Source organism: Aphelocoma coerulescens, chromosome 5, assembly GCF_041296385.1.
Source record: "Aphelocoma coerulescens isolate FSJ_1873_10779 chromosome 5, UR_Acoe_1.0, whole genome shotgun sequence".
Classification (NCBI taxonomy): Eukaryota; Metazoa; Chordata; class Aves; order Passeriformes; family Corvidae; genus Aphelocoma; species Aphelocoma coerulescens.
The window spans coordinates 11,190,617-11,215,344 of record NC_091019.1 but is presented as its reverse complement, the minus strand read 5'-3'; the positions used below and the strand labels follow the sequence as shown (position 1 = coordinate 11,215,344).

The 24,728-nt window shown below is 42.9% G+C and overlaps 2 protein-coding genes across 3 annotated transcripts in view; one reads left to right on the top strand and one right to left on the bottom strand.

The window, feature by feature from the left end:
* The window catches only part of CSTF3 (cleavage stimulation factor subunit 3), a 48,340-nt gene extending 39,272 nt beyond the window's left edge, over positions 1–9,068 (top strand). The window contains exons 13-21 of the mRNA XM_069016521.1: positions 513–587; positions 1,806–1,949; positions 2,047–2,149; positions 3,605–3,674; positions 4,843–5,038; positions 6,512–6,665; positions 7,044–7,138; positions 7,270–7,330; positions 8,355–9,068. Of these exons, the coding sequence (XP_068872622.1) occupies positions 513–587; positions 1,806–1,949; positions 2,047–2,149; positions 3,605–3,674; positions 4,843–5,038; positions 6,512–6,665; positions 7,044–7,138; positions 7,270–7,330; positions 8,355–8,557 (1,101 nt within the window). The 3' untranslated portion in view covers positions 8,558–9,068. The remainder of the gene's footprint in view (positions 1–512; positions 588–1,805; positions 1,950–2,046; positions 2,150–3,604; positions 3,675–4,842; positions 5,039–6,511; positions 6,666–7,043; positions 7,139–7,269; positions 7,331–8,354) is intronic.
* On the bottom strand, positions 9,069–24,728 carry TCP11L1 (t-complex 11 like 1). 2 transcript variants are annotated; one of them, XM_069016522.1, is made up of 10 exons: positions 24,637–24,728; positions 21,027–21,192; positions 18,709–18,841; positions 16,812–16,932; positions 15,900–16,120; positions 14,724–14,860; positions 14,103–14,296; positions 13,595–13,776; positions 12,782–12,954; positions 9,069–12,561 (listed from the first exon to the last, which is right to left on the bottom strand). In XM_069016522.1, the coding sequence occupies exons 2-10, from the start codon at positions 21,178–21,180 to the stop codon at positions 12,326–12,328; spliced, it is 1,551 nt and encodes a 516-aa protein (XP_068872623.1). In that variant the 5' UTR covers positions 21,181–21,192; positions 24,637–24,728; the 3' UTR covers positions 9,069–12,325. The 2 variants fall into 2 exon arrangements, with proteins under 2 accessions (XP_068872623.1, XP_068872624.1); XM_069016523.1 differs by lacking the exon at positions 24,637–24,728 and having other exon boundaries at positions 18,709–18,837; positions 21,027–21,117.

Here is a 24,728-nt window from a genome sequence, read left to right as displayed (position 1 = left end):
AGAGCCTTTGCCTTTAAAAGAAAAATCCTTCCTTGGTTTTCAGTGCAGCCTCCTGTATGCTAAGTGTCCTGATTTTCCAAGGCTGCACAGTACAGCCTGGAGGGCTGCAGCTGGCAGGGAACAGAATGGATTCTTGGAAATGTGCAGGTTGGAGAGTTAAGAAGGTGGTTTTCCTACCTATCTGCACATTGCTTTTAGACAGAGGTAAAGAATACAGTCTTTTTGTGCCACACACCTCCAATGGCAGCTCTGCTGCAGTATTACTACATGAGAAAAAGACTTCAGAGACTTCTGAAAAGCATGATTGTAACCATTAGTGGGGAATTAATGTGGGAAGCAAGAAATGTCTGCACAGCACCGAAAACATACCTGAGTAAAGGGGCTGACGTACACAGTGTTCAGCCAGGGAAAACAAACAGGAAAACACTAGTTTTGTCTTCAGCCTGAGTTTTGCATTCTGAGAGCTGATCTGGAATGGAATTACCAAGCAGTCTGTGTTCCCTCTCACTTAGAGCCGGATGAAGTATGAGAAGGTGCACAGCATCTATAACCGGCTCCTGGCCATCGAGGACATCGATCCCACGCTGGTAAGATCATCCTCAGTGTCTCCACACCTCCATGGATTGTCACCCAATGCATGCAGAGAAAGGGGAAGTACTTACAGGAGTTCCTTGGGTCACAGGGATGATGGAGCAGGAGGAGTACTGAGATGGCAGAATTAGATTAAAATTTTGGCAAGATTGGTAATTACAGTCTTTAATCCATTTAAATGCCCTAAGTCATGTGCACTTTCCTCCTCTGTCTCTTTTACACAGTCTTTTACAACAAGTAATGAAGATAAAAGATAGAAAAGATTTCATAACCGTCCTGTGGCCATGTAGTTTGCAAATAAATCTGTAATGCACCATATAAGTATCAAGAGTGCTGCTGTACCTCTGCTGAAGTGACACAGTAAACACTGTTCATATGCCAGCTGTGGTAGGTAGTGCTGCACAAGTGGTGTCAGAAGTAACCTGCCCTCAAAAAGTTATTTAGTTTATTATAAACAGACACAACCAAGCATGAGAAGGCGAAAGGAAGGTGTGAGGTCTAACAGTAAACAACAGGTCAGTGTCAGAGGAGAGGTATCCATTTACTGATGCTTTCCATTGTTTAGAGACACATCATAATGCTTCCCAAAGGCACATTTTGTGGGAAACCATGTACTGGTTCTTCCTGCTTGAGGAATGGTGTTATTTGTGATCTGATTCAGAGTGAAGGAAAGTTGAATCCCAAAGAAATGCAAGTCACAAATTGGCCGCTGAATTAAGTAGCACATTCATTATTTCCTTGATCAGGTGTAAATACTTGCAGGCAGGATGAATTGTATCTTGGATTGTATAATGTACAGTAAAATGCTTCATCAGGCCTTTTGGCTGTTCCTTGGCTTTATGGATATCTTAACTTTATTGGAAAGTTACTATTTTTACAACAAGCTTGAGTTCTCTGAAGGCACCAGCTTATGTAAATTACATTCATCTCCTTACCTCCCCTTCCTTGAAAAATCTGTGTATTAACTACTGTCTTTTCATGGGATCAATCTTAGGTGTATTCCCTTTTTTTATTAAAAAAAATCTATAAAAGATTTGCCTTGCTATTTAGAGCAAGACAACACAGAGGCACAAAACAGCCTTGTTTCTGTTACGTTTTATTTGCTGTATTTTGTGAGTCAAGATTAGTAAAAAACTTCATGTAGTAAAAAGCTTAATGGTATCCTGGTATTCTTGTTAGCACTGATGCTATTTAAATATTAATGTGCACCTTAGGTTTATATCCAGTACATGAAATTTGCAAGGCGAGCAGAAGGCATTAAATCCGGAAGGACGATATTTAAGAAAGCGAGAGAGGATGCCCGGACCCGGCACCATGTCTATGTTACTGCAGCTTTAATGGAGTATTATTGTAGTAAGGTAACCACAGGTGCTCACCCTGACCCTAAACAAGTGTCAGGAGGGTGCACAGCTCACTGAAGCTAATAACGTTTTTTTTTTCCCCCAATGTTTGCAGGATAAGTCTGTGGCCTTTAAGATTTTTGAGCTAGGGCTGAAAAAATATGGGGACATTCCAGAATATGTACTGGCATATATCGACTACCTTTCCCACCTTAATGGTAAGCTTTGAGCTTTGAGAGGTCTAATGAAGCATTACTCTGCCTTCACTGTGAGTTTAGGTCCAGGCCAAGTTCTTGGTATTTAAATTCTTCTTGAAGAGCAATGAAACCTCTTCATGAAGCTCAGCAGTCAATCTGAAAACAAAACCTGCTGGTTGGTCCATACTGGAGCTCCAGAAGTACAGAGACATTAAATCTTGATTCTGCTGAAGAGAAGAGAGTGAACTTTGCAAATTGTAACTAACTGGCAGTGCAGGACTTTTACAGCATCTGCTGTGAACAGTGGGAAGTACACTGAGGAGTCGAAATCCTGAGGAAAAAGATCTAAAGGAGTTTAAAATCAGCATGAGAGGAGTGAGGGATTAGCTGGTCCTGACTAGAATTAATTTAAACTCATTCTCCCCAAGTAGATGAGATGAGCAAGATATAAAATCAATACTGTGCATATCAGTCCTGCTTGGAAATTGCTGGGGAGCTGCAATGGAAAGAGCAGGGCACAAGGGGCTGGGGAGACCTGGGCAGGAGGTGGAGGTGGAAGGTCTCTGGGTGGGATTCCCTGAGGCAGGGGCTGAATACCCTTCTTAAAAAGGAACCCAAGGTGCTGTGTGGATTCTGCAGCTCAAGGCACCATTCATCTCCTGTCAGACTATAATACCTTGGTTTTTCAGGTACTGGAAGTTTAAAGATTTTGAGTTTTTTTGTCCTGTGAGCTGTAAACTGAGAGATTTTTTCCAAGTTAAAGTATATTTAATTTTGAGATAAATTATTGTGGGTCTACATGAATATTAGCAATGCCTTTCTGTAGGTTGCCATCAGAAAAAAATTATCTTAAAACTCACTAGTTTATTGCTCTATTTAATAACCCATCTGAACTCCTGAAGCCCAGAATTATCTCTGAACTCCTGTAAGAGGTGGTACAATGCACAGGGCAGGAGTTGGCAGTTTTAGGAACAAACCCACCAACCACTCCATCCCCTCAGCTGGCAACTTAATAAGACTGACTGCTTGTTGGGAACCAGGTCTCATAATTTTGGGAGGACTTCCAAGGGATATACAAGTGTATTAATATTGCCCTGATTTAAAAGGGAAGTAATGAATTGAAAAGCCAAATTTAAATTTACTGAGATATGCTATTGAGATAATTTTAAAAAATGGATAAAACCCCCAGAAATCCTGAATGCCAAGCAATGCTGTGCTGTTATAAAAGAACCTGTATTAGGATCAGTTTGTCACTATCAATAAAAACAGACTTTCAAAGAACAAATTCACAGTGGAATTTATATCAGTAAAGTTTTATGTGAGCATTCAGATCTCTTTTTATACTTACTGAAATTCAAATCCATGAAAGTCAGCCTTATACTTAATTCAATGTACACATTTCTTTGAATGGACATATTTGAAATTGTCTTTAATATATTTTACTCAGTGTGATTTTTTTTCTTTCTATTTTTAAAGAGGACAACAATACAAGAGTTTTGTTTGAACGTGTTTTAACTTCAGGGAGCCTTCCACCTGAGAAATCTGGGTAGGTCTGCAAAAGCAGTTTCACTGCACTGGGAAAGATACATAACCCCTTTCAACCATAAATATCCCAAAGAAATTAGAAACATGAACAGCAGAACAAAATTAGGTACAGATGTTCCTTCCCCTCTTCATGCTGTCCAAAATAGCAACAACTGTGACAGATTTGGGAAAGTCCCTATCCCACTTATAGTGAAATTCATTCGTTTATTGACTTTAAAACCTCACTGATGCAGGATTGTTGAGGATGGAGTGCAGTGTGGGTGCAGTGGTCTGAGCAGAGAAGGTGAGCCAGGCATTTGTTGAGGAGGGTGCTGAGCATCTCCCAGCCATGAAAATAAAATAGGGAAAGAACCAGAAAGGACTTGGATTAACCACTCACTGCCATATTTTCATTGCTACTTTTTAAGTTTCTCAAAAAAAATGCTCACCAAATCCTTGCAGTCTGAGGGCTCACTTCACCATTATTCTGGTAGACAAAAGCATCAAAACTAAGGAATCAAATAAGGCACTGCTGTGCACATTCATCCTGCACTTTAGTTCTGATCTTTTGTGAGAAATACTTTTATGCCCATTTTAAAAGTGAGAAAACACAAGAACTTAAAAGCTAAACCTTCTTCAAAGGTGAACTCCAAAGCTAAAATGAAAGTTGAATCAAGTCCAGAAATATGGTCAGATGTTGCTTAAGTTATAGATGAGATTTTCCATGGAGAAATCATCAGTAACTATATATATTTTGGGCTGTATAAAATTCTGAAGCACTGCCTGTTGTGTTCTTGCCAGCTAGAATATGCTAGTCTGTGCAGAGGAACTAGATCATAATGCATGTTAAAAAGTCCTTCACATATCAGGATCAGAGTGAAGCTCTGTGTACAGGATGAGCAGAGCATTTGATAAAAGCTCACCTCAAATGCTGAAGCCCTTGACACCAGTAATCCTTTCTTTTCTGTAACAAAGTCCTTTGCAGTCCACTAAACTGAAAGCTCTTACAGAAACACAGAAGGCACTGGGAGGGTAATGCCTGTGTTAGATGCACCTGAAGTAAATAATAGGAATGGCCATACACTCCCAGATGGCCTCCTTTGGGTCTGTGCTCTGGGGTGTTTTTGATTGGGTTGTGCTCAGTAATCCTTCCTCCTTCAATAACTCTCAATGTCCCTGTTCTGTTCCAGGGAAATCTGGGCTCGGTTTTTAGCCTTTGAAAGTAACATTGGGGATCTGGCCAGCATACTGAAAGTGGAGAAACGGAGGTTTACAGCGTTCAAGGAAGAATACGAGGGCAAAGAAACAGCTCTGCTGGTGGACAGGTACAAGTTCATGGATCTGTACCCTTGCTCTGCCAGCGAGCTGAAGGCCCTTGGTTATAAGGTAAGTGGGTGAGAACAGTTCACTGTTGTTCTTTTCAGTCCCAGCAAACCTGAGCAATTCCTTGTTCAGGACTTGCCTTAACAGTCCTTCCCCTTGCTAGAAAAGCAGGTAAAACAGGCCTGCTCCTCCTCCTCCTCCTCCTCCTCCTCCTGGTCTCATTGGGCAGCAAACTGCCAGGGGCCAAGGGCAGAAAGGACCAAGGACCATCAGTAACAGCTGCAACTTCGGGTATTTTTGGTTACCTCATCTTCCCGTGGAAAGTCGATGTGTTAATGCCATCACCACGTGGCTACAGGCCTCCACACTTGAGCCTGAGCTCCTTCAAAAAACAAAATTCTTTGGGAAGTTTGTAGGATATGGTCATCTGTGTGAAATGGCTGGCTGTCCTTCTGCTCTGAGGTGGCAAAGCTCCCCTGACTCCACTGGGAACCACATCGAACCCCACATGCTGCAGTCCCAATGTTTGCTGTGAATGGCTGAAGAAAGGTTTTGACAGGGATCAGTAGCTGCCTCTTTTTTCTTAGGGCTAAAATGCTTTGGTGCTGCCATTTGGAGTTCAAAGTCTGGGCCAGACCTGTGTATCTGGTGGTCTCCCGTTTCAAACCACATGTATTTTAACTACTATTTCTGTCATGTAACACTTTGGGAAATCATTAGAACAGGACAAAATGTAGGTTTACATTTTTTTAAGGCTGCCAGAGAAGCAGGAACAGCTGATTGCCATTTGCATGGACCAGATGAGAGCCCTTGATCCATGTCTCTAAAATAGTGCCTCAGCTTCCACTTACTTCTTACACAGAAAAGTAATTTATGACAAATACAGATGACATCAAAGTTAGCAAAGCAGCCAAATCATTGGCCATCACGGAGCTGTAAAATAATCTGATAGATGGAAGTCAGATTCACACTGAGCCACTGAATGCAGTGGGGCAAAGTTATTTTGAAGTTAGAAGTGAGCTTACAAACAAGTACGTTTTGCTAAGTGCATGCAGGGCAGTGTGTACCTAAGATGGTGCAGCCCTGGGGCTGATTCCTGTTGCTTGGAACATGCCAAAACGAAATCCTGTTTGAACTGATGCTTTGCATGCCTGCTGACTGCCTTATGCTTTACTTCTTTTCCAGCTAAAGCAATCTAGGGAATGAAATGAGGGAGAAATGATAGTTGTGAAGGCCTAGCGGTCTGCACCTGTTCACCTAAATCCTTTTAACCTAAAAAAGGAGACACTTGAAAATGAAAAACGTGGGCCCATTCAGTAACAGAAAACAAGTGTTTCCACTCCCAGCTGGGACACTGTAGGATTAAAATGTTTGATGAAACCATGCAAGTTTTGCCCAGATGGTCTTGTAAGAGGACATCTGAAATGGTAATGATGACAAAGTGAGACTGACTGGTCTAGAGTGAGGTTTTGTTCTGTAATTGAAGCAAGCAGTGTGATCCTGCCAAGTTCAGCGCTCTCTAATTGGCTTTCACAGGATGTCTCCCGTGCCAAACTAGCAGCAATAATTCCAGACCCTGTGGTTGCACCTTCCATCGTGCCTGTTCTCAAGGATGAAGTAGACAGAAAACCTGAATATCCCAAACCAGACACTCAGCAGATGATTCCATTTCAGCCAAGGCACTTAGCACGTAAGTCAGGTGTTGGGAAGTGGTTGTGTTTCACCTGTGGCGAGTTAGGAACCTGTGTGTTCAGCCAGCCTAATCAGAGGCTTTCCTACTCCCCAGTCATCCAAACATGTACTTAACTTTCAGGCTGTCATTTCACTGGGTTGCTGAAAGCATATGTGTTTTAATTAATGCCAAGGTCACATGGAAATAAGCACAAGGAGTTTGGGGTCTGGTAAATGGTAATGAGCTGCTACACACACTGCTCATAGAACAGATCACTGAGCGAACAGTATGTCATTAGTGGAGGCAAAAGGGACAGGGTAGTAATTACTTGTATCAAATAACAATCCAGTGCAAAAGCAGCTCTGGTCCAGCTTCATCCAGCTTTTCTCCCCACAGCTCCAGGTTTACATCCTGTCCCGGGCGGAGTATTTCCTGTTCCACCAGCAGCTGTAGTTCTCATGAAGCTCCTGCCACCTCCTATTTGTTTTCAGGTTTGTTTTAAAGAATTCTGAACATTTCAGAAAGCTGTGGAAGACATTCTATCATGACAGAACCACAGTGTGTATCACTCTATTGAAAATAACCTTCTAAACTTGTTTTGGCTTTTTTTATAACAAATCAGGGTCCCTTTGTTCAAGTGGATGAGCTCATGGAGATATTCAGAAGATGCAAACTGCCAGACAGTAAGTTGCTTGTCCTCTCTGGAGGCTGTGGTAGTGCTGCATAAGACTTGAGTTTACATATGGATATTGCTGTCTAAAACCCAGACCTCATTTACAGATTGTAATTAGTGTTTAAGAGAAGAGATTGGGCTGGAATCTGCATAGAGATGTTTGTACATTTACCTGGAGGGAGATAACAGAAAGTCAAAAAACTGCAAATCACCAGCTGCTCTTTTAATATGTTGGTGGTATCAATCAAAAGAAAGAAATGAAGATTTTGAGAATACCCTTTAAAGGCAGCATTTCCAGCAGCACTGCAGCTGTAACATGAAATTACAGACTGCAGCATGGTGAGGTCATTGGCAGGGATAACTCTGAGTGCACGTTGTTGCAGTGCCTGGGCACAAGCTGCAGGTAATGCTTTCTGAGCTCCTGCAATGAAGGAAAGGAGAGTTCTGGAACAGAGAAACAGCACAGATCCACATTGCTCCTGCAATGAAGGAAAGGAGAGTTCTGGAACAGAGAAACAGCACAGATCCATAGCCCAGGCTTTGAACTGCAGCAGATATGCTACTCTTCACCCCCCTTGTTAGTTTAAGGAAAAAAATGATCATAGAGAAAGAAATGTAGGATTTAATTTCTTTGAGTGAAGCTAAAATATCTATTTAAATTCTACACAGTATTTTTGAGGCTTCCTCTGTTGAGAAGCAGAAACTGACTTGCTCTGCAGAGTTTCTGGTGAATCATGAACTAGTTACCCTGATTCCCAAAAGGCCTTCCTGTTTTATTGAAGCTCGCAAATGGCCTCAATTCCTGTGCAAAGGGAGGGCTCGAGCTGAAGCAGCAGCATTTCCTTTATAATTGGCGTTCACCACAGCTCAGAGTTTCAGACAGTTGAGGCTTAATATTTGTAGAACAGGGTAGGAAAAGTGTCTTATGTTCCAGAACTGTCCCTGAGCTGTCTCTGGGTGTCCCTGCTGGGTGCTGATTGCTGATCAGGGGGCTGGGTTCCCCAGACTGAATGGCTCTGTGTCTCTTTCTGAAGCTGTTGATGAAGCCGTACGGATAATCACGGGTGGCCTGCCTGAAATAGCTGTGGAAGGCAATGGACCTGTGGAAAACAACACCATTCTCAACAAGGCTGTGAAGAGATCACATGAGGATTCTGATGATGATGAGGAGAAAGGATCTGTAGTTCCCCCTGTACATGACATTTACAGAGCACGACAGCAGAAGAGAATCCGGTGAAACAAGTTTGGAGTTCTGCTGTGACAGACAAAGACTTGCATTGAATCAGTCTCTTACAAGTCAAGCATTTAAAAGGGACAGCTGCAAACAAAAAAATCCTTGAAAATGGTTTTGTTACTGTGGTGCCTCTTCTCCCATATGGTTCTTGATCTGAAAACAGCCCAACCAACCTTAGAATGTGCTCTGAACAAAACTCGGTTTTCAAAACCATAAGTGCAAAATGTCAAAACTGTATTTTGTTCTTCGAGGGTGTACACATCTACCACTTGAAATCTTGTGGGTTTTCAACAGTTTTATTTTAAAAACTGGATGGCTTATACTTGTGAAGCATTTTTAATTCACATTTTCTGGAAAACAGTTGTTCTCAGTTTGTTCATGTAGTGTCCTGCCTTATTGTTCGTTTTTATTTATGGCAGAATGTAAGGAATCTGTTTTGTAGTTGAAAATGAAAAAAAAAAAAAAAACAACAACAAAAAAACATTCCTTTAAAATAAAAAGGATATCCATAACATCATGCCTCATTCTGGTTTATTCAAACACAACAAGGTACTTCTTAAATATTACTCAGCCACTTCAAAAGCAATGCTAATTATACCATCACAGGAAATTGATCAGAGCATACATATTAGAATGAGCTTGGTTTCCATATTCTAGAGGATACAGCACACTTTGGCTTGTAATTCCAGGACTGCTTGAAGAAGACAGCATTGTAAAACGAACTCAGTTCACGTTTCTAGTGTGGGTAGTCCAGGAGCACTGGCTCACACACTGTGGTCCTGGATACCTGCACTGGTCTTCCACATAATGTGCAAAGCTAAATGTTAATAATCGGCTACATCGTTGCACTTGTTATCTTCAGACAAGCTAAAAAAACACTACGTGAGCTTTCCAAGCAGTTTCTAGGTGTATTTCAGCTTTTAACTGGGAATTGGCTGTTCAGACTTGCACTCTGGTAAGATCCTAAGCATCCCTTGAACTACAGGACAGATAGAGCCTCGGGCAAATGAAAGACATTCCCTCCCCAGCACAGCTGCCTCAGCCAGGGCTCCTCTCTGCCAGGGCAAGAGGTGAAGCAGCACCTGCACATGGAGAGAGGGCTGGCCTTAGCCATCCTGGAATGTCCTTCTTGCTGCCACTCAATTGCAGCTCCCTGTTTCTTTTAGAGAGGATGTAGAGAAACTGTTTGTCAAACACTCTCGTTAAAAAAAACAACCCGGGAGAATCATTACCATGCTTTGAGGGCATTGATTGCAGTCTCTTTAGATCTTTCCTGTTGAAGGCCCACAGCACCTGTGCCAGAAGCATTTGTTCCTGCTGGCTGTGCCCTGGAGGTGAGAGTGTAGCCACAGGTGAGCACTGCGCTCTGTTCTCTCAATCTAGGATTTTTGTCTACATGAAGGCTTAGATCAAACCCCCACTGTGAGGAGAGATGGGACTCCCTGTGTGGACCCTGCGAGCAATACAAGCCCTGCTGGCAGCACAGTCCCTGCTGTGATGTCAGGAGCAGGCCCTCTTGGACCCTGGGCCCTGAATCCCAGCCCTGCACCAGCCATCTCCTCAATGACAATTTTACCCACTGCTGAAGCCGTGCCCTTCACTCTGCCATCAGTCACACACCTTTCAAGGGCTTTTCTAAGCACCTGTCTCACCATGATGTCCCTCCCCACAGCTCCAGATCATCCTGTACTTTGTGTAGTCAGCATAATGGCCTCTAAAGGCAGCTCCTAGGCAGTACTGAAAGATAAAATAAAGGCAGCAATTTTTAACTTGTACAGCTCTCATTTAACTCAACTGGAAACACCTTTGCCTTAGTTACTTATCTTGTTCCTATCTCCAGCAGTAATGGCTCTGGCAGCTCATTCAGCACAGGCTGAGGGAGTTTGTGGAGCTGCAGAGCTTAGGCTGTGTTATGAGGTGGAGCCTGCTCTGATAGCAAAGCCCAGCAAGCAGAGGCAGCAGCCTTGAAGACCTCTGTGGAATCCTTTGGTGATCTGAACAAGGAAATAGACCCTACTCAGAACCCTTTTTTTTTTTGGCTAACCAACCTCATTTTTGAGTTTTCAAGGATTCAAAGAGAGACATTCATTTTGGTGGCTGAGTACATTTGGCCAAGAGAAAAATCACTTGTCTGAGCTGATGAACTCTCACTGGGTTTTCCTGGGCTTTTCCCTTGGGGAAGGGGGATTTATAACGAATGAGAAAAGATTTGGTTTACAATTGCAGAGGCTAATATAGAAAAAAGGTCTTTTTTATTCCATCCGCTTCCAAACACAAAGTTGGTGCAGCTTTATCCATACTGACATTCAAAGGAAAACTGGAAAGGGAAGCAACAACAGTGGATCATAATCAAGTGCTTCTAGGAGTTCTGTTACTTTGGCTGATTCCTAAATTAACCTGACTGTTGGCAATAAAAGGGCCCCTTTATTTATGTATTTTACATACCTTGTTGGTTGTTTTTTCTAAAGACAGCACATTCTGCTTTGGACAACCTCATGCTCAGGCCACTTACTGTGTATAACTACAAACTTTGCTTTCATAAAACCATCAAATATTGATTACTGTAATACACTGTTGTGCTCAACCAGAGGAAAATTTCAGATGCACTTACCTCCCAGCTGAGCCTGAAATTGCAATGTAAGATCACTGGGCTCTTCTCCTCTATAAAACACACAGCTAATTAAATTCAAGACCTACAAATATTCAAAGTTTCAAGAACACCTCTACAAAGTGAAAAAATCTACTAAAATATTCCCTGTATATTCAAACTAACATCAAACCATTTACCTTTCACAGTACATTAAAATCACTTATACTGCCCACAGTGCTGTGCACTTCCTGGATATTTTTGAAGACATGATTGAATATGCAACCATCTCCTGTTGTAGTTTTTAAAAAAACCCAAAAGTTTCAACCTCAAGTTTCACACACTTTAAATCCACCTTCTGGAAATGACAATTTACTTTAAAATTAGTATTTCACCTAAAAAGGAGTAAACTACTAGCAAAAAAAAGGTTAGAAATGCCACTTTTATCAAAACATTTTAGCTCTGCCCTTCTGAAATCTTTACAAGATATAAATACAGCTGCAATCTATAAGATTGCCACCTCTGTGAGTACTGTACATAGCAGAGGACAGTTACCCAATAACCAGAAAATTTGCTACAAAAATATATTATGTTTTGTAACATCTGCAGGTAAACAGCAAAAAAATGCTATTAAAAATGCAGTAAAATGCAGAAAAAACTAGTAAGCTCACCATACTAACCATAATGTTACAGTAAAGTGCTGTTTGGCTTGGTGTTTTGTCTGTTAAAGTTCTTCTTCTCTAGAAATTTAGCTTTATTAATTCTTTCAAGTAAGATTTTTTTAAAAACCAAATCACCCCGTCTGGGAAGAACCATTGCTAATCAGCTCTGGATAAATTAAACTAAATTCACTGTAAATTAAGAGTTAAATGCCCTAAAATGAGTCACTTAAAATACAAAGTTTGGTTCTTAAACTTGCCCTACTTATCATCAGCTCAAAAGTCTAAAAATTGCAGCCAGAAAACTACAATGATATCCCCCAAGGTTGCATAATTATGTTAGAAATGCATCTCTCATCTTTTACCTCAGAGCCCTTCCTGTAACTCATGTATTTCCCTCATCAGTCACCACTTGTGGGTTAAAAGGAACCAGTATTTACACGGAAAGCTGTTGTCCTAGACAAATATTGGTACAATTTTTATTTAATAGCTGACAATACTGTATTGGTAGCACAAAGACTGGTTTTATGATTCTTCTGACTTCCCTACAATTTGGGATTCTTCCTTAGTCAATATTTTGCCAAGGACTGCATCATAGTAAGGGCTGAAGACCATTTTGTTGTAGTTGACAAGACGAATATACTTGGCAGCAATCTCCTCCAGCTCCCTCTGAATAGGGCTTAATCCTCCAGGAATGGCAGGCAATGATTTCTGGTGACTGGATGCAAGATAATTCTCCAGAAACTTCTGAATTCGAGAATCTGGAAAAAATGGGTTTGGTTGTTTTCAAACGAGACGGTGAATTAGAAACAGTGTAACCTCATGTAAAATGCAACAAGCCTGAACATGGTCAGCAAGCTGAAAAGACAACATGGAAACAAAATGGAAACAACATGGAAAAAACATGGAAAGAGAAGCCCTGCACACCCCCCCACCCCCAGTTCCACAGACAGGGAGTGCAGAGCACTCTGCCAGACCTACCTATGAGCTTGCAAATGGAATTATCCGTGCTGGCCACTGCCTGGATCTGTCCCTTCAGCACAGCCTCTCTCTCAGCTGAGAATGGGGTAAAGCCATGCTGGGAAAGGCAGCTGTTCACTTCAGCACACACCTTCTCACCCACGGTGGCCAGGGATTCCTTCAGGTTAAAGGAGCTAGAAAACATGAGGTACAGTGTAACTGTATTAGGTACTCACTTTTTTCCCACTTTTTAAAAGTAAACCATTCAATTAGAGTTGCCTTATTTATCAAATGTAATGGAAAAAGCATAATGCAAATAAAGCCAATTATAAAGAATAATACAATTATATATACATGAAAAATAAAGCTGAGATCTCAAGCAAGGAAGTAGGAGAGCATTCAAGACCTCCAGCCTGAACAATCCATACACATAAGAGCTGACTTTCTGCCTGAGGACAGCTCTGACTAAAGCAAAACCTGTAGGTGTAGACGAGTCACTCTGAATCTGCAGGCACTGTGCCACACTCAGGTTCTTGGGGAGCCTGGCCCAAACTCTGAGCAGGGGCAGCTGCTGGCACTCTCCTGTGCCAGCCTGGCACCATGAAAAACACTCTGGAAAAAGCAGTGTGTCCAAATCATGAAAGAACAGAGCAAGAAAAGACAGCTCTGTGTGAGTAAGCTGAAGAAAAACTGTCAGCTCAGGCTCAGAGAAAGCCCTCATCACCTCCTCTGCACTTCCTGCAGTCCCCAGCCAGAAAGAGGCTTAAACTGATCATCTCCCAGCATGGAAACAGAGCTACACCTGCCCTGTGAGCAGGACTGTGCCATACTCACGGAAGATGCATTCCTGTCAGCAGCACCTTGACAATGGTTTTGATTTTCTCAGCGAATCCGGGCACATCGATGAGCGCTGGGCCTGCTGCGCTGAACGTCACCAGCAGCACTGTCCCCACCAAGAGGAGCTGCTCCAGCTCCAGCTGGATCTCCAGGAAGCGCGTCTGGTCCATAAGCACCGTCTGCAAGGAGGGAAGAAGCCAGCGCAGAATGGAGTCAGTCTGCCAGGCTGGGAAGGGACACCGGGATGCAGCAGCAAAAGGCAAGACAAAGGCACGGGGAACAGCAGGCCAGGAGCACAATGAGAAGCACTGACTCCTCTTTTCCAGCTGAGAAGGCTTCAGCACTGAAAGACAAGTGCCTATTAGAGCTGCCAGATCTCCCAATCAGAGATCAATGGTTTAGTATCGTACGTATTGCAAGGCTACAAGTCCGAACAGCTTCTGCTATGTCCTGGGAATGGAAGAGTGGAACAAGCACAAAACCAATTTTTCTGTCAAATACCTACTTCTGGAAAAGGCCTGTTCACATGATCCCACTTCAGGAGCTTCAGATAGGCCTGATTTTGTACAGCAGTGAAGCACAAGGTGGAAGCTCCACCAGTGGCACCATCACTAGAGTAGGGAGGCAACATTTCATGTCCCAGCTTTGCAAGATCATCTGCTGCTTCTTGTAACCACTTTGTGACAAGGTCTAAAGAATCTGGAAGAGCAGGGGAAAAATTTTCTTAAGAAAATTCCTTTTCAAAGTTAGATTTTTCCACCAATAATTTCCAAACAATCCCATTAGTTATTATGACTAATGCCCATGATATCAGGTATGACATGCATTTCATTTATTGCATCAAGCAGAACATCTAAAACAAAACCACACAGCTACAGGAAATCAGAGGTGAGATGATGCTGGGTAATCATGCCCTACACTGTATTGAAATTAAACTGAATGTCCCAAGGGCAGAACTATTGTTCTGGCAGGTTTTTTCTAACTACAGTTTTGGGGCACAAGCTGTCATTTACCATATGAATTCTAGAACTTATAAAAATATCTGAGTTCTTTTCATGATCTAAAAGCAAAGACACGCAGTTTACTGGGAGGTCAGAGGGGAAGAAAGAAAGGAACAAAGTCATACTTGGCTGTTTCTCAAGAAACTCCTGAAACTTCTTTCTTTCATATTCAGCAGACTGCTGCATTAATTTTGGCCTAATACTACTGACAGCGAAGTTTGCCATATCCATTTTCATTAGGTCTAATACAGAGAAAATTGCTCTAAACAAACAAACAGAAAAAGTTATTCAACGCTGCAGATGTTTCAGAGGTGCTATTTACAAGATTTATTACAGATTGTCTAAGGAAAGAGCAAAAACATGCATGGGAAACAGTAACAGCTTAACAACTTCAGGGCATGAGAGAGAAAGCTGGAGCAAGCATGTGCATGCATGCATGTGCCTCTACCAAGTAGGAAATAAATCTTGCTCTCCTGTAAAAAAGCCTCCATGGAATTAACTTCACTAGCTCCACAGATTTTATCTCCCAGGATGTGCAATACTGTGTATGAGAAGACATGTGGGTTTCCAAGCTTGAGTGCCATGTCTGTTGGCAGCCTGGAAAGCCAACCTCAGTGGGAAGCGAATAATCAGACCCAAGGGGCAAAAAAGAAAAAACAAACAAACAAACACCAAAGAAAAACACCTTAATTTCAAAGCAACCGAATTCCTGCTGGCAATATTTCTGCCAAGTCAATCCTGAACTCCTGGAAGCTTTTCAAATTAGAAAACAGCAAGGTTAATGAAGATTCTCCCAACTTTTGAGACCTTGAGCTGTTCCACTGAGAACATGGTGACAAAGCAGAAGCCTGGATGCTCCCAGATGTGGAACACACACTCCCTTTAGAACTGACAGGGAATTATGCAGGGAGTGGGGTAAAGAGAGCTCAAACTGGGAGGAAAGGAGAAACTGGTAGAAGTAATACATTTTCCCTATGCTCCTGTGTGCTTTTTTTCACCCTCTGCTGTTGATATTCAATTCTGATACCAACTGACTATTCATCTGCTACCTTAAGGCTTATTTCCATTTGACATTTAAGCAAATGTCCTTCAGTGACATGCAGGAGCCAGACAAATACTCCAACTCACCAGATCAGAGATGGTCCTTGTTAATGACTCCTGGAACATCTCTCCCTTTCACACCCACAGCTATATCCTTTTCCCTATCACTCTTCTCTTTCTAAGAGTTGCAGGTTGCCCCCCTCCCTTCCCCAAAATTATTTAAGGGACTCTGAACATGACCAATAAACACATTTCAGTACCTGAAAAGAGGAACTATTTCATTAATATCTTTCAGTTTCTTAATGTCTTCATCTCGAGCTGGAGCACAGAGAGTCCCCATCATGCCAATAACAAATCTGACCAACTTAGAAATGTCAAGGGCCCCATTCTCTGCCTCCTGTTTTATCAAATCCAGGTCAAGGACTTCTGTAATCTGGCTTCTCAGTCTAGTATGACCAGGCAACAAGAAAGATAGAAGACTCTGAAATGGAAAGTTTTTAACAGTGCATTAGTTCTACATATCAAAGACTACAAGGATCAAAACAGTTACTGAACAACTTCTTATAGAATTATAGAATCATAGAAAGGTGTGGATCAGAAGAGACTTTAAAGACCAGCTAGTTCCAAACCCCCTGCCACGGGCAGGGTCACCTCCCACTAAACCAGTCTGCTTAATGCCAACCTGGTGCTGGACACTACCAGGGATGGGCCAGATTCTTATTTAAACAACTAAATTGTTGAATTTTTTTTTTTTAACCATCGACTTACCAACTCCAAATGTTTCACCTCATGCTGTGTGATACTGAAGTTACTAAATGGGAAATTCTCTGTGGCACAGATCATACTTCAGACTGTTGGGCTCGGTTTTATCAATCCAGCGTTGGAGCATCTCACTGGTTCCATAACTAATACCAGTGCCATAACATGAAGGAAGCTTGGAATTAGGGAACTAGTATAGCTTACCTTTTAATCACCTTACATGGTTTTCCATTTGGTTTTACATTCAAATTTCTCCTCTAGGATTATACAGCTTATATATGTTCACAGTGATACAGTAAGGAAAAAGAACAAGAGGATTTTTTATGAAAAGCCAAACTCCAACCACTTTTGCTCATTCATATCATTGCAGCTACTCAAATTCATTAATTTTTCTTCGTATCACATCATCTTACCTCTTTAATTTCTCCCAATAGTTTAATTGCATGATCATATGTCGGGGGGTCTTCCTTTAGCTGAGCTTCCAGACAATCCCAGAAAGCTTTATGCACAATATCTCTGACTTTCTTTTCTAAGCTGAGAATAAATATGTTAAAAAGAATGATACTTGTCTCTGCACCACCTTACAAAGATAGCCTGCAGCTCCTGAAGCACAGCATGTAATAATATGAATATAATGTAATAATAACTAAATTGATGATTAACAGAGATCTGTCATTTTAAGTTACTCAGAAAAGCAAGAAAAACTGGACTCAGGATTTGGAATGGCTTATGTCCTAATAAAGGGTTACATACAGGCAAAAGTGGCTGCAAATTTAAATCCTTCAAATATTTATCACACGCTACATCTAGGCAAGTGAAAGAAAACAAAAATCACAGAAATTACAGCTTGTCTTCGAAAGACCACTATTCATGTTCCTTTTAAAGGCCCCACTAAAGCAAAATCAATTCTCCTGTATAAAACTCATTAGTAAACCTAACAGAAATTAAGTAACTTCCCTGACACAAAATCTTCTCTGTTTCACTGCATAAGTATTGCACCTACTCTGAGATAAGGGCCCAGATCAGTTTGTATAAAAAAATAAATGAATTCCACTGCCTCAGTACCAATTCCTAATTCAAAATACTGACGGTTCCTGCTCCTCAGCAGCGGGCACCTTTTCACACCAGGTGTAACTTCAACACCAGAGAAGCAACACACACCCACGTAGCTGGGTGCACACAGAGAATCCCACAGCAAACACCAGCTTCCCAAGGCTCTGACTCCAAGTGCAGCTGAGGCTCAGGCAGTACCTGGAGGCACTCCTGCCCTGTGGCTCTCCAAGAGCAGCCAATACAGGCTCCACTGAATGCCTACAATGACAGCTACAGCCACTACAGCTGCTTTCTCCTCCCACCACTTCAAGCATATTCGAGCTGCAAGGGACTCTAACCTTGAGATATAAATAAATATCCCCACACATAACCCAAGTCCCCTGCCTTTGCAGTCAGGGACAATTCTAGTTCCAAGCAAGATCCTCTCACTATTAATGCTAAGGGAAACCACTGTCACTTCCTTTTTGTCCCAGCATGACCAATTTCCATAGAGCACAACAATGCCAGTCTCCCAAGAGTCAGCCTCAGCATCCTCTCCTGCAGCACCCATCAAGGCAGAGTGCTCTGGGGTCTCTCTCACAAATGGATACCTACAGACAACACTGGCCCAATGGGGACCAAGTGTTCCATGAGATATGCACTCCCTTTCCCAAATCAAGCCAGGAGGCTGTCAGCCACACCTCACTGTGTGTGAGAGAGAGGAACAGCAGATGAAGCCTCCTCTGTTCTCCCTCTCCCCTGTCAGCAGGGCACACAGTTACTGCAGACTCACACAGAGAAGGAAAGGCTTCAAACTTGAAAGGAGCAAGGGCTAATCTAATAAAACACAGGAACCTCTTCCCAAAATACCCCTGAAGAAACAGACAGGAAAAGCTAAAATAATCAGTTTCATTTAGCTCCCACAGGCAGTGAAAGCTTAAAAATTGCTGAAAGCACTACCCACATCTGCAGCCAGACTGGGGTACTTAGAAGGCTGCAGCCCCAGAGTCCTGGGACAAGGGGACACAACAGAAACCACAGCACTCTGGGATTTGCACCACACATGTCCAATTAATCCAAGAGGTTCACCTTTCACACACACACATATCTGGGGAAGCAGAACTGCACAGTTACCACCTTCTTCTTATATTCTTTCCTACCTCCTCCCAGGCACTGCCAGACAAGACACCAGCCAGAGCCTTTACCTGATCCCCCAGAGCTGCTCAGCAGTTCTACAAATACAATTTTTTTCAGGTATCTATTTGGTAAGAACCTTACCTGTGTTCTGGTAATTCAGCTGGTTTTATCTGGAAGTCTCCATTCACCACAATTTCGTGTGCCAGAGCCATGTTGGTGACTCCCTTTGCTGTCTCCATAAGCTCTTCTATTGACACAGGCCGAGAAGGACTGGCTGCAACATCAATTACACTGTCAGATAGTTCTCAACAAAAGACTACAGAAAGTCTTTTGGACCCCTTCCACTTTATTGACAGTCCAGAGGGTCAAATGACAGCATCAGCAGAAGATTTTTCTCCTTTCTTTCCCTTCCTTTCCCATCTGATGGATGACACAGGTTTGGAGTATTTCAAAAAACAAAGGAGTGGATCCCAGTTGATATTCTGGGCTCAGTGTGTCAATTGCTTCTATCAAGCTCTTTTAAAAAACATTTCCAAACAAAACCCCCCACACAAACCAGTACTTCTTTAGGGTGGCTTAATAGCATCTTGGCATCTTTCTCCACACTGCAAGAAGAAATAATTACAAATAGCAGCATTTCCACAAGTATTGTGCCGATATTGCCATTTCAGTTTTACATTTTTCAAGGAAGTGATTTCATCATTAAAGCAGTCAACAAACAACCACCATCACTGTTAACCACAGCACACCAGTAGCTAATTATTCTCACTACTTCCAGTGCAACTGGCACTCCTCCAAACACTTTTTTTCCCCCAGAGGCCACCACCCAAGCAACAGAAAACATTAAGACCTAGCACCCACACTAATGCCTAAGACCTCTTCCCCTGGCAGGCACTTGGGACTGACCAGGATGGGCCAGCAGCCTCAGACTGGGCCCTAGGTTAGTGCTAGGGTTGGTGCCCTGATGGATCCATTCCATCCTGTAGTTCATTCACTTCAGCTACAGTCCAGGCATAGGAGCAACATACTAATCCCAAAGTGAAAGAAACCAACCAGGCATCTTGATAGGCTGGGCTCACTGAGAAATGTTTCAGGCAAGCTATTATGATCATCCCATTTGATAATCCATGTTGATTGGACCTAAGTAATTACATAGAAAATGTCTTTCAAAATTAAGTGTCCATCACTTGTCTGCCATGCAGAGCTCTTCTGAGTTCATACAGTTTGGTTCCACTGAGCTAGTTTTTCAATAATATCTTGTTCTTTTCATGCAGCCCTCCTAAATCTTTATTTCCTTCTGCCTGGAGCTTGACCTTGCATAGTGACTCTGGGAACACAGCAAGGACTCATATTCTGAGAAGAACCAGCAGACAGCAAAGTCCACCGTGCTCTTGTCTGAGTGCCAAATGACTTCACTCCAGCAGTGGGTGCACTAAGAGCTAAGGCTCTTTCATTGACTAAAGACTGCTCTCAAATCACATTCCCTCATTCTCATACTTGCTCCCATACACGAGGGAAGAGCTTGAGACCAAACCACTTCTTTGTGGTACAATGCAGTGCTAGACTGTGCCATGCTTTTTACTTCCACGTGTTCAGAGCCTCCCTCCATACATACACTCCGTTTCCTACCAGGGAACCAGCAAGGCATAGGAACAGAAACTCCCTCAGAACATCTCCTCTGGGTAACATGACACTAAACATAACCCTAAACCTCAAATCACAATGAACACAATTAAAAAATATAAAGAATGCAATGAACAAAATGTTACTGCTCAGCCACTCCCTACAGAAATTTAGAACTCTGAGCACTTCTGCTTCTTTGAATTGAATCCCCGGAGCCAGAAAACTTCCCCTTGGTTTTATCTAAAGATTTGCCAGAAATATTTGGTCCCATATTGCATCCAGACCCTCTTGTTAAAAGCAGAATGACAAAGAAAGATATGCCTTAGGAAAAATATGCAGTCCTACTTGACACTGGAAGTAGTATTAGGATTAAACATACAACTTTCCATCTTTGTTGTGAGGGGACTGACAGGACATCCCTTTGCTGATAACAGCCTTCCTTGCCCTGCAGTAGGAACAGGGGCTGCAGCAACCCAGAAGGTTCAGCTGATAAGGCAAACAGCAGAGACAGAGTTTAGCTGGAACACACTGGGGTAGTGTTTATCCCTTCCAAGAGCACAAACACAACAGGATATTTAGGATATATGTGGCTCAGAGCAACGTGGTCATTGTGTACAATTAAGAAAATGTACACATTGTGCATACAATTAGGAAAAGAAAAAGAAAATGGGAAGAAAAGCGTTACACTTTCAAGGCATATCATCAAGAGTCACACTGTACTTAACTGCAAGACAGTCAAACTTGCACAGAATGCTATAAAACACTAGGATTGCCTCCTGCAACAATTAGAGAATTTACTGGGTTTTTATTGTATTTCATAAAGCAGTTTTGCTTACACTTTGGTGTATCATCTCTGTGTGACCCTGGAGCACTCTGCCGTATTCTTTTTCGGACAGACTGATCCGAGTTGTCCAAGTTCTCCTCCTGATCATCCTCCAAACCACTCAACTTTTCTTCACTTGAGTGTAGCTTGTCAGGATTCTGAGACATTTTCAGTTGGTTCTTTACAAAAAGAAAAAATATGAATAAGCATCTTCTGAGACGACTGAGTGGGTAAACATCACCAGGAGTCCTCTTGATTAAGAAAAAAAATTAAGAATGAAAGAATTCTTATGAGGAATTTTATGATGTCATCCCCATAATGGCAGGGGACCTGGACTCAGTGACTCACTTCCCATCTTCCACAAAATGGGATGCTTTCAACACAGCTACCATTTATTTAATCTGCAGTCCTAGTCAGTTCTCAAAAATCTGAAACTGTTCCCTTGCCATAATGATACAGATGGGAGAAAGAGATATTGTTTTCTTTCCTAGCATTGCTTTTAAGAGAATGCTGAAAAACACCTCCAGAACAGTATTACAAACACGTTTTACAAAAGATTATGCCAAAGGAGACGACGTTTCCTCACTACACAGCAATAAATCTTCCTGAACATAACATATTCCTGAACTATGATCTGCTCCAACTGCTCACAAGTTAAAAACTTCACTCTGAGCCATTCAAAAGCATTAAGAAGCAGGAAAAGAACTAGAGAGAAATTAACATAAAATTCTGTTCCCATTTTTCAGTACATTCAAGAGTCCTGATTTATGCATAAAATATCACAGTTGTTTGGGTTTTTTAATTAAGACAGTAAAGAACACTTATAGTATTTCAAATATTGGTTTATTAGACATTACATATTAAAGGATATTTATATCCCATTGCAGATATCTGCAGTGTACCCAAAGTTACACTGAAAAAATTACCAGTAGAAAACCAAGTCTCACTGTTCCTTATCTTCACTTATTTCATTTTTAGATTTCCCTATAAAGAATGTAATTTCTACATCCACCATTAAAACCTATCATGCAGGAAGCTGCTGCTCAGGCTTTAATTTTATAGAAATCTATTTGAGAACATATGATGTCTCTAAATTAAATAACCTAGATGTTCTGTGAAGTGGGAGTTGGGAAGAGTCTGCCTTTCAAAATTAAATAAAGCTCCTGGAAAAACAACAACTTCCTCTTTCCCCTAGTATCCCACCATTCCCACTTTCAAATTTTGAAAGAAACCAAGTTCTCAGCAAGAGATCCACTCTCCAGAGGCACCTCACAGCTACTAAGGGAAAATACAATATCAAAAACTACACTGAAGAGGATGCAGCAGGAGCAACCAATAGTGTAGAAATACAAAACACAGCACTGAGATTTATTTTCATACAACAGCTGTAATAACTAACCCTGCTCCATCAGTGCTTAAATTGATTGCACAAAGTGATTCCACAGGACAGCTGGAAAGCTCAGGGCATATAAGGAACAGTTTTGCTCTACAGCAATGACTCAGGATCATCATCTTGCTCATTGCATGAGAGACAACAGCATGCAACACTTGCCCACAGCACTGTGTCATTTCTATTTTAGAAGAGAAAACAGCACGAAACGCTTGGGATAAATGACACAGGAAAACACCCTTGGCACACAGGCATCAGTACAGGTACTGTTAGACTCGTTCCACCTCTAGATGGAACAGAGTCCCCAATGTCTCTGCTCCAGACGCTTGGTCATCTCCCCGTTCACATGCTGGGACAAAGAAGCGTCAGCCTGTCTCAGCTGCAGTCACATTGCCACCCCCTGAACCACGGCAGAGAGCCTCCAGCTGGCTGTAACAGCAGCCATCCCAACCAGCAGGCAAGTGGGGCATGCTCCAGGAGAAGTGGATCTCCTGTCTGGCAGACAAAAGGCTTGCTACTGCAAACACTCCACCAGCAAGATGATGAGGAGCTCTGTTAATAAAGGGGCTGTTCACAGAGAAGAGCACAGCAACCATTACAACATAAAATATACAATAAGTGGTTAAAGACAGAGAGATAAATCTGTTGGTGAATTTAGCTAGGATAAAAGCATTACCATAAAGGCTTCCACATTCATTCCAGACTAAATAGTTGATCTTCCTATCCATTCTCTTCCACAAAGCATCCTCCTGAAGTCAAATCTGAACCACAAAGATGACTCAACCAAGCCCCACTTAAGTCTTTAATGCATACACTTCCTAGTGCCTTACAATCTCTCACTGCACTTTATCCTCACTACCCTAAGAAAAGCAGAGAAATATAATATACCTCACTTCCAGAGGGGAAACTGAGGTTTGAGTTAAGTTGCTTGAGGACTCGCAGAAGATAAATGACAGAGACAAGATCATCAGTCTGATGATTGCTACCCCCAGCTTTGCCCAGCAGGCCATCATTCCTACAACGCAGACTACACTCTGAAGTGTGGCTTTCCATAAAATGGCAGCTCAAGAGCTAAAGTCTCAAACCCAGCCCAAGTTTCATATAATTACCATTTGTTTTTAAAAAGTCCTATTCCAGCTATGGAGGGCAGGCATTAGAACTCCTGGGCCATTCTACCAAATGACTGTTCAGCAGATGAGGTAAACAGGCACACTTGTTGGTTTCGTTGTTTAGTTTGCAATAGTCTGCTCTTTTCTGATGGATTACTGCTATTATTTGCCAGAACACATCTAGAACATATCCTCTTTCCACTGGGTAAATAAGCTTGACAATACCTCTTCCAGAAGCATGATCATCATCTCTTCTTTCACAGAAACAATACTGACTTAATAGAGCAAAGTCTACTTCTTGGCACTTTCCTTGCATTTATTTTTAATGCGAATAAAAATGCAAGAGAAAAATGCAACAAATTTAAATTTAAACAAAACATTTTCCACAGCTTATTTTCATTAAAGGTCCTCAAATCATGTGATGTGCACCAGCACTAAATAAACTTCACTGTGCTTCTCTGGGGCACACACAAGGCTGGAGCAGCTGCTCCTCACTCCCTGTGCTGTCCCACTGTATGAGAGCACCTGACAGCTCCCCTGCCCTCCGGCCCGAACACACCAGGCTGCCTTTCCTCAGGCTCCGCGCCAACGCTGAACTCTCCTCTTCCCTCTGTTCACCTGCCACATACATCACCACCTACTTTCCCTTGTAATCCACTAGCAGGCAAGCCGCAGCCTGTCCCCTGTCCCTCTTCCGAATTAAAAGGGATGCTGTGAAATTCCACAGTTTCCCCTCCGCCGCCTGTTCTGTGTGTGGCCCTCCCAGGTCCACCACCACGGGGAGCACACAGGGCACCGTCCCCATCCGCACCGGCCCGGCAGCAGCGCGGCCGCTCCAGCCCCGCTCCGGCCACACTTTCCTTGCCACCCCTTCGCAAGGCCCGGGAGCTCCGGGGTTCAACATGGGCTAAGGGGGAAAACGAGCCCGGGAGGCTGTGGGCTCCCGGGCAGAACCCAGGGGGAAGCGGTACTGAGCCGGCCCGGCGGCCCCTGCGCAGCGCTGCCCGGCCCGGCCCGGAGCCGCCGCGGCGCCCGCTCGGCGCTGCCGGGCCCGGGCCCTGCCCGCCGCCCCCGGCCCCGCCGCCGCCGCCCGCCACCCTCCGCCCCGGCCCCCCGGGCCTTACCGCCCTCGGAGCAGCCGCCGCGGCCGCCGGCTCGGACGGGCCCGGCCCCTCCTGCGGCCGCGGAGCGGGGCTGGGCCGGCGCCGCAGCCCCA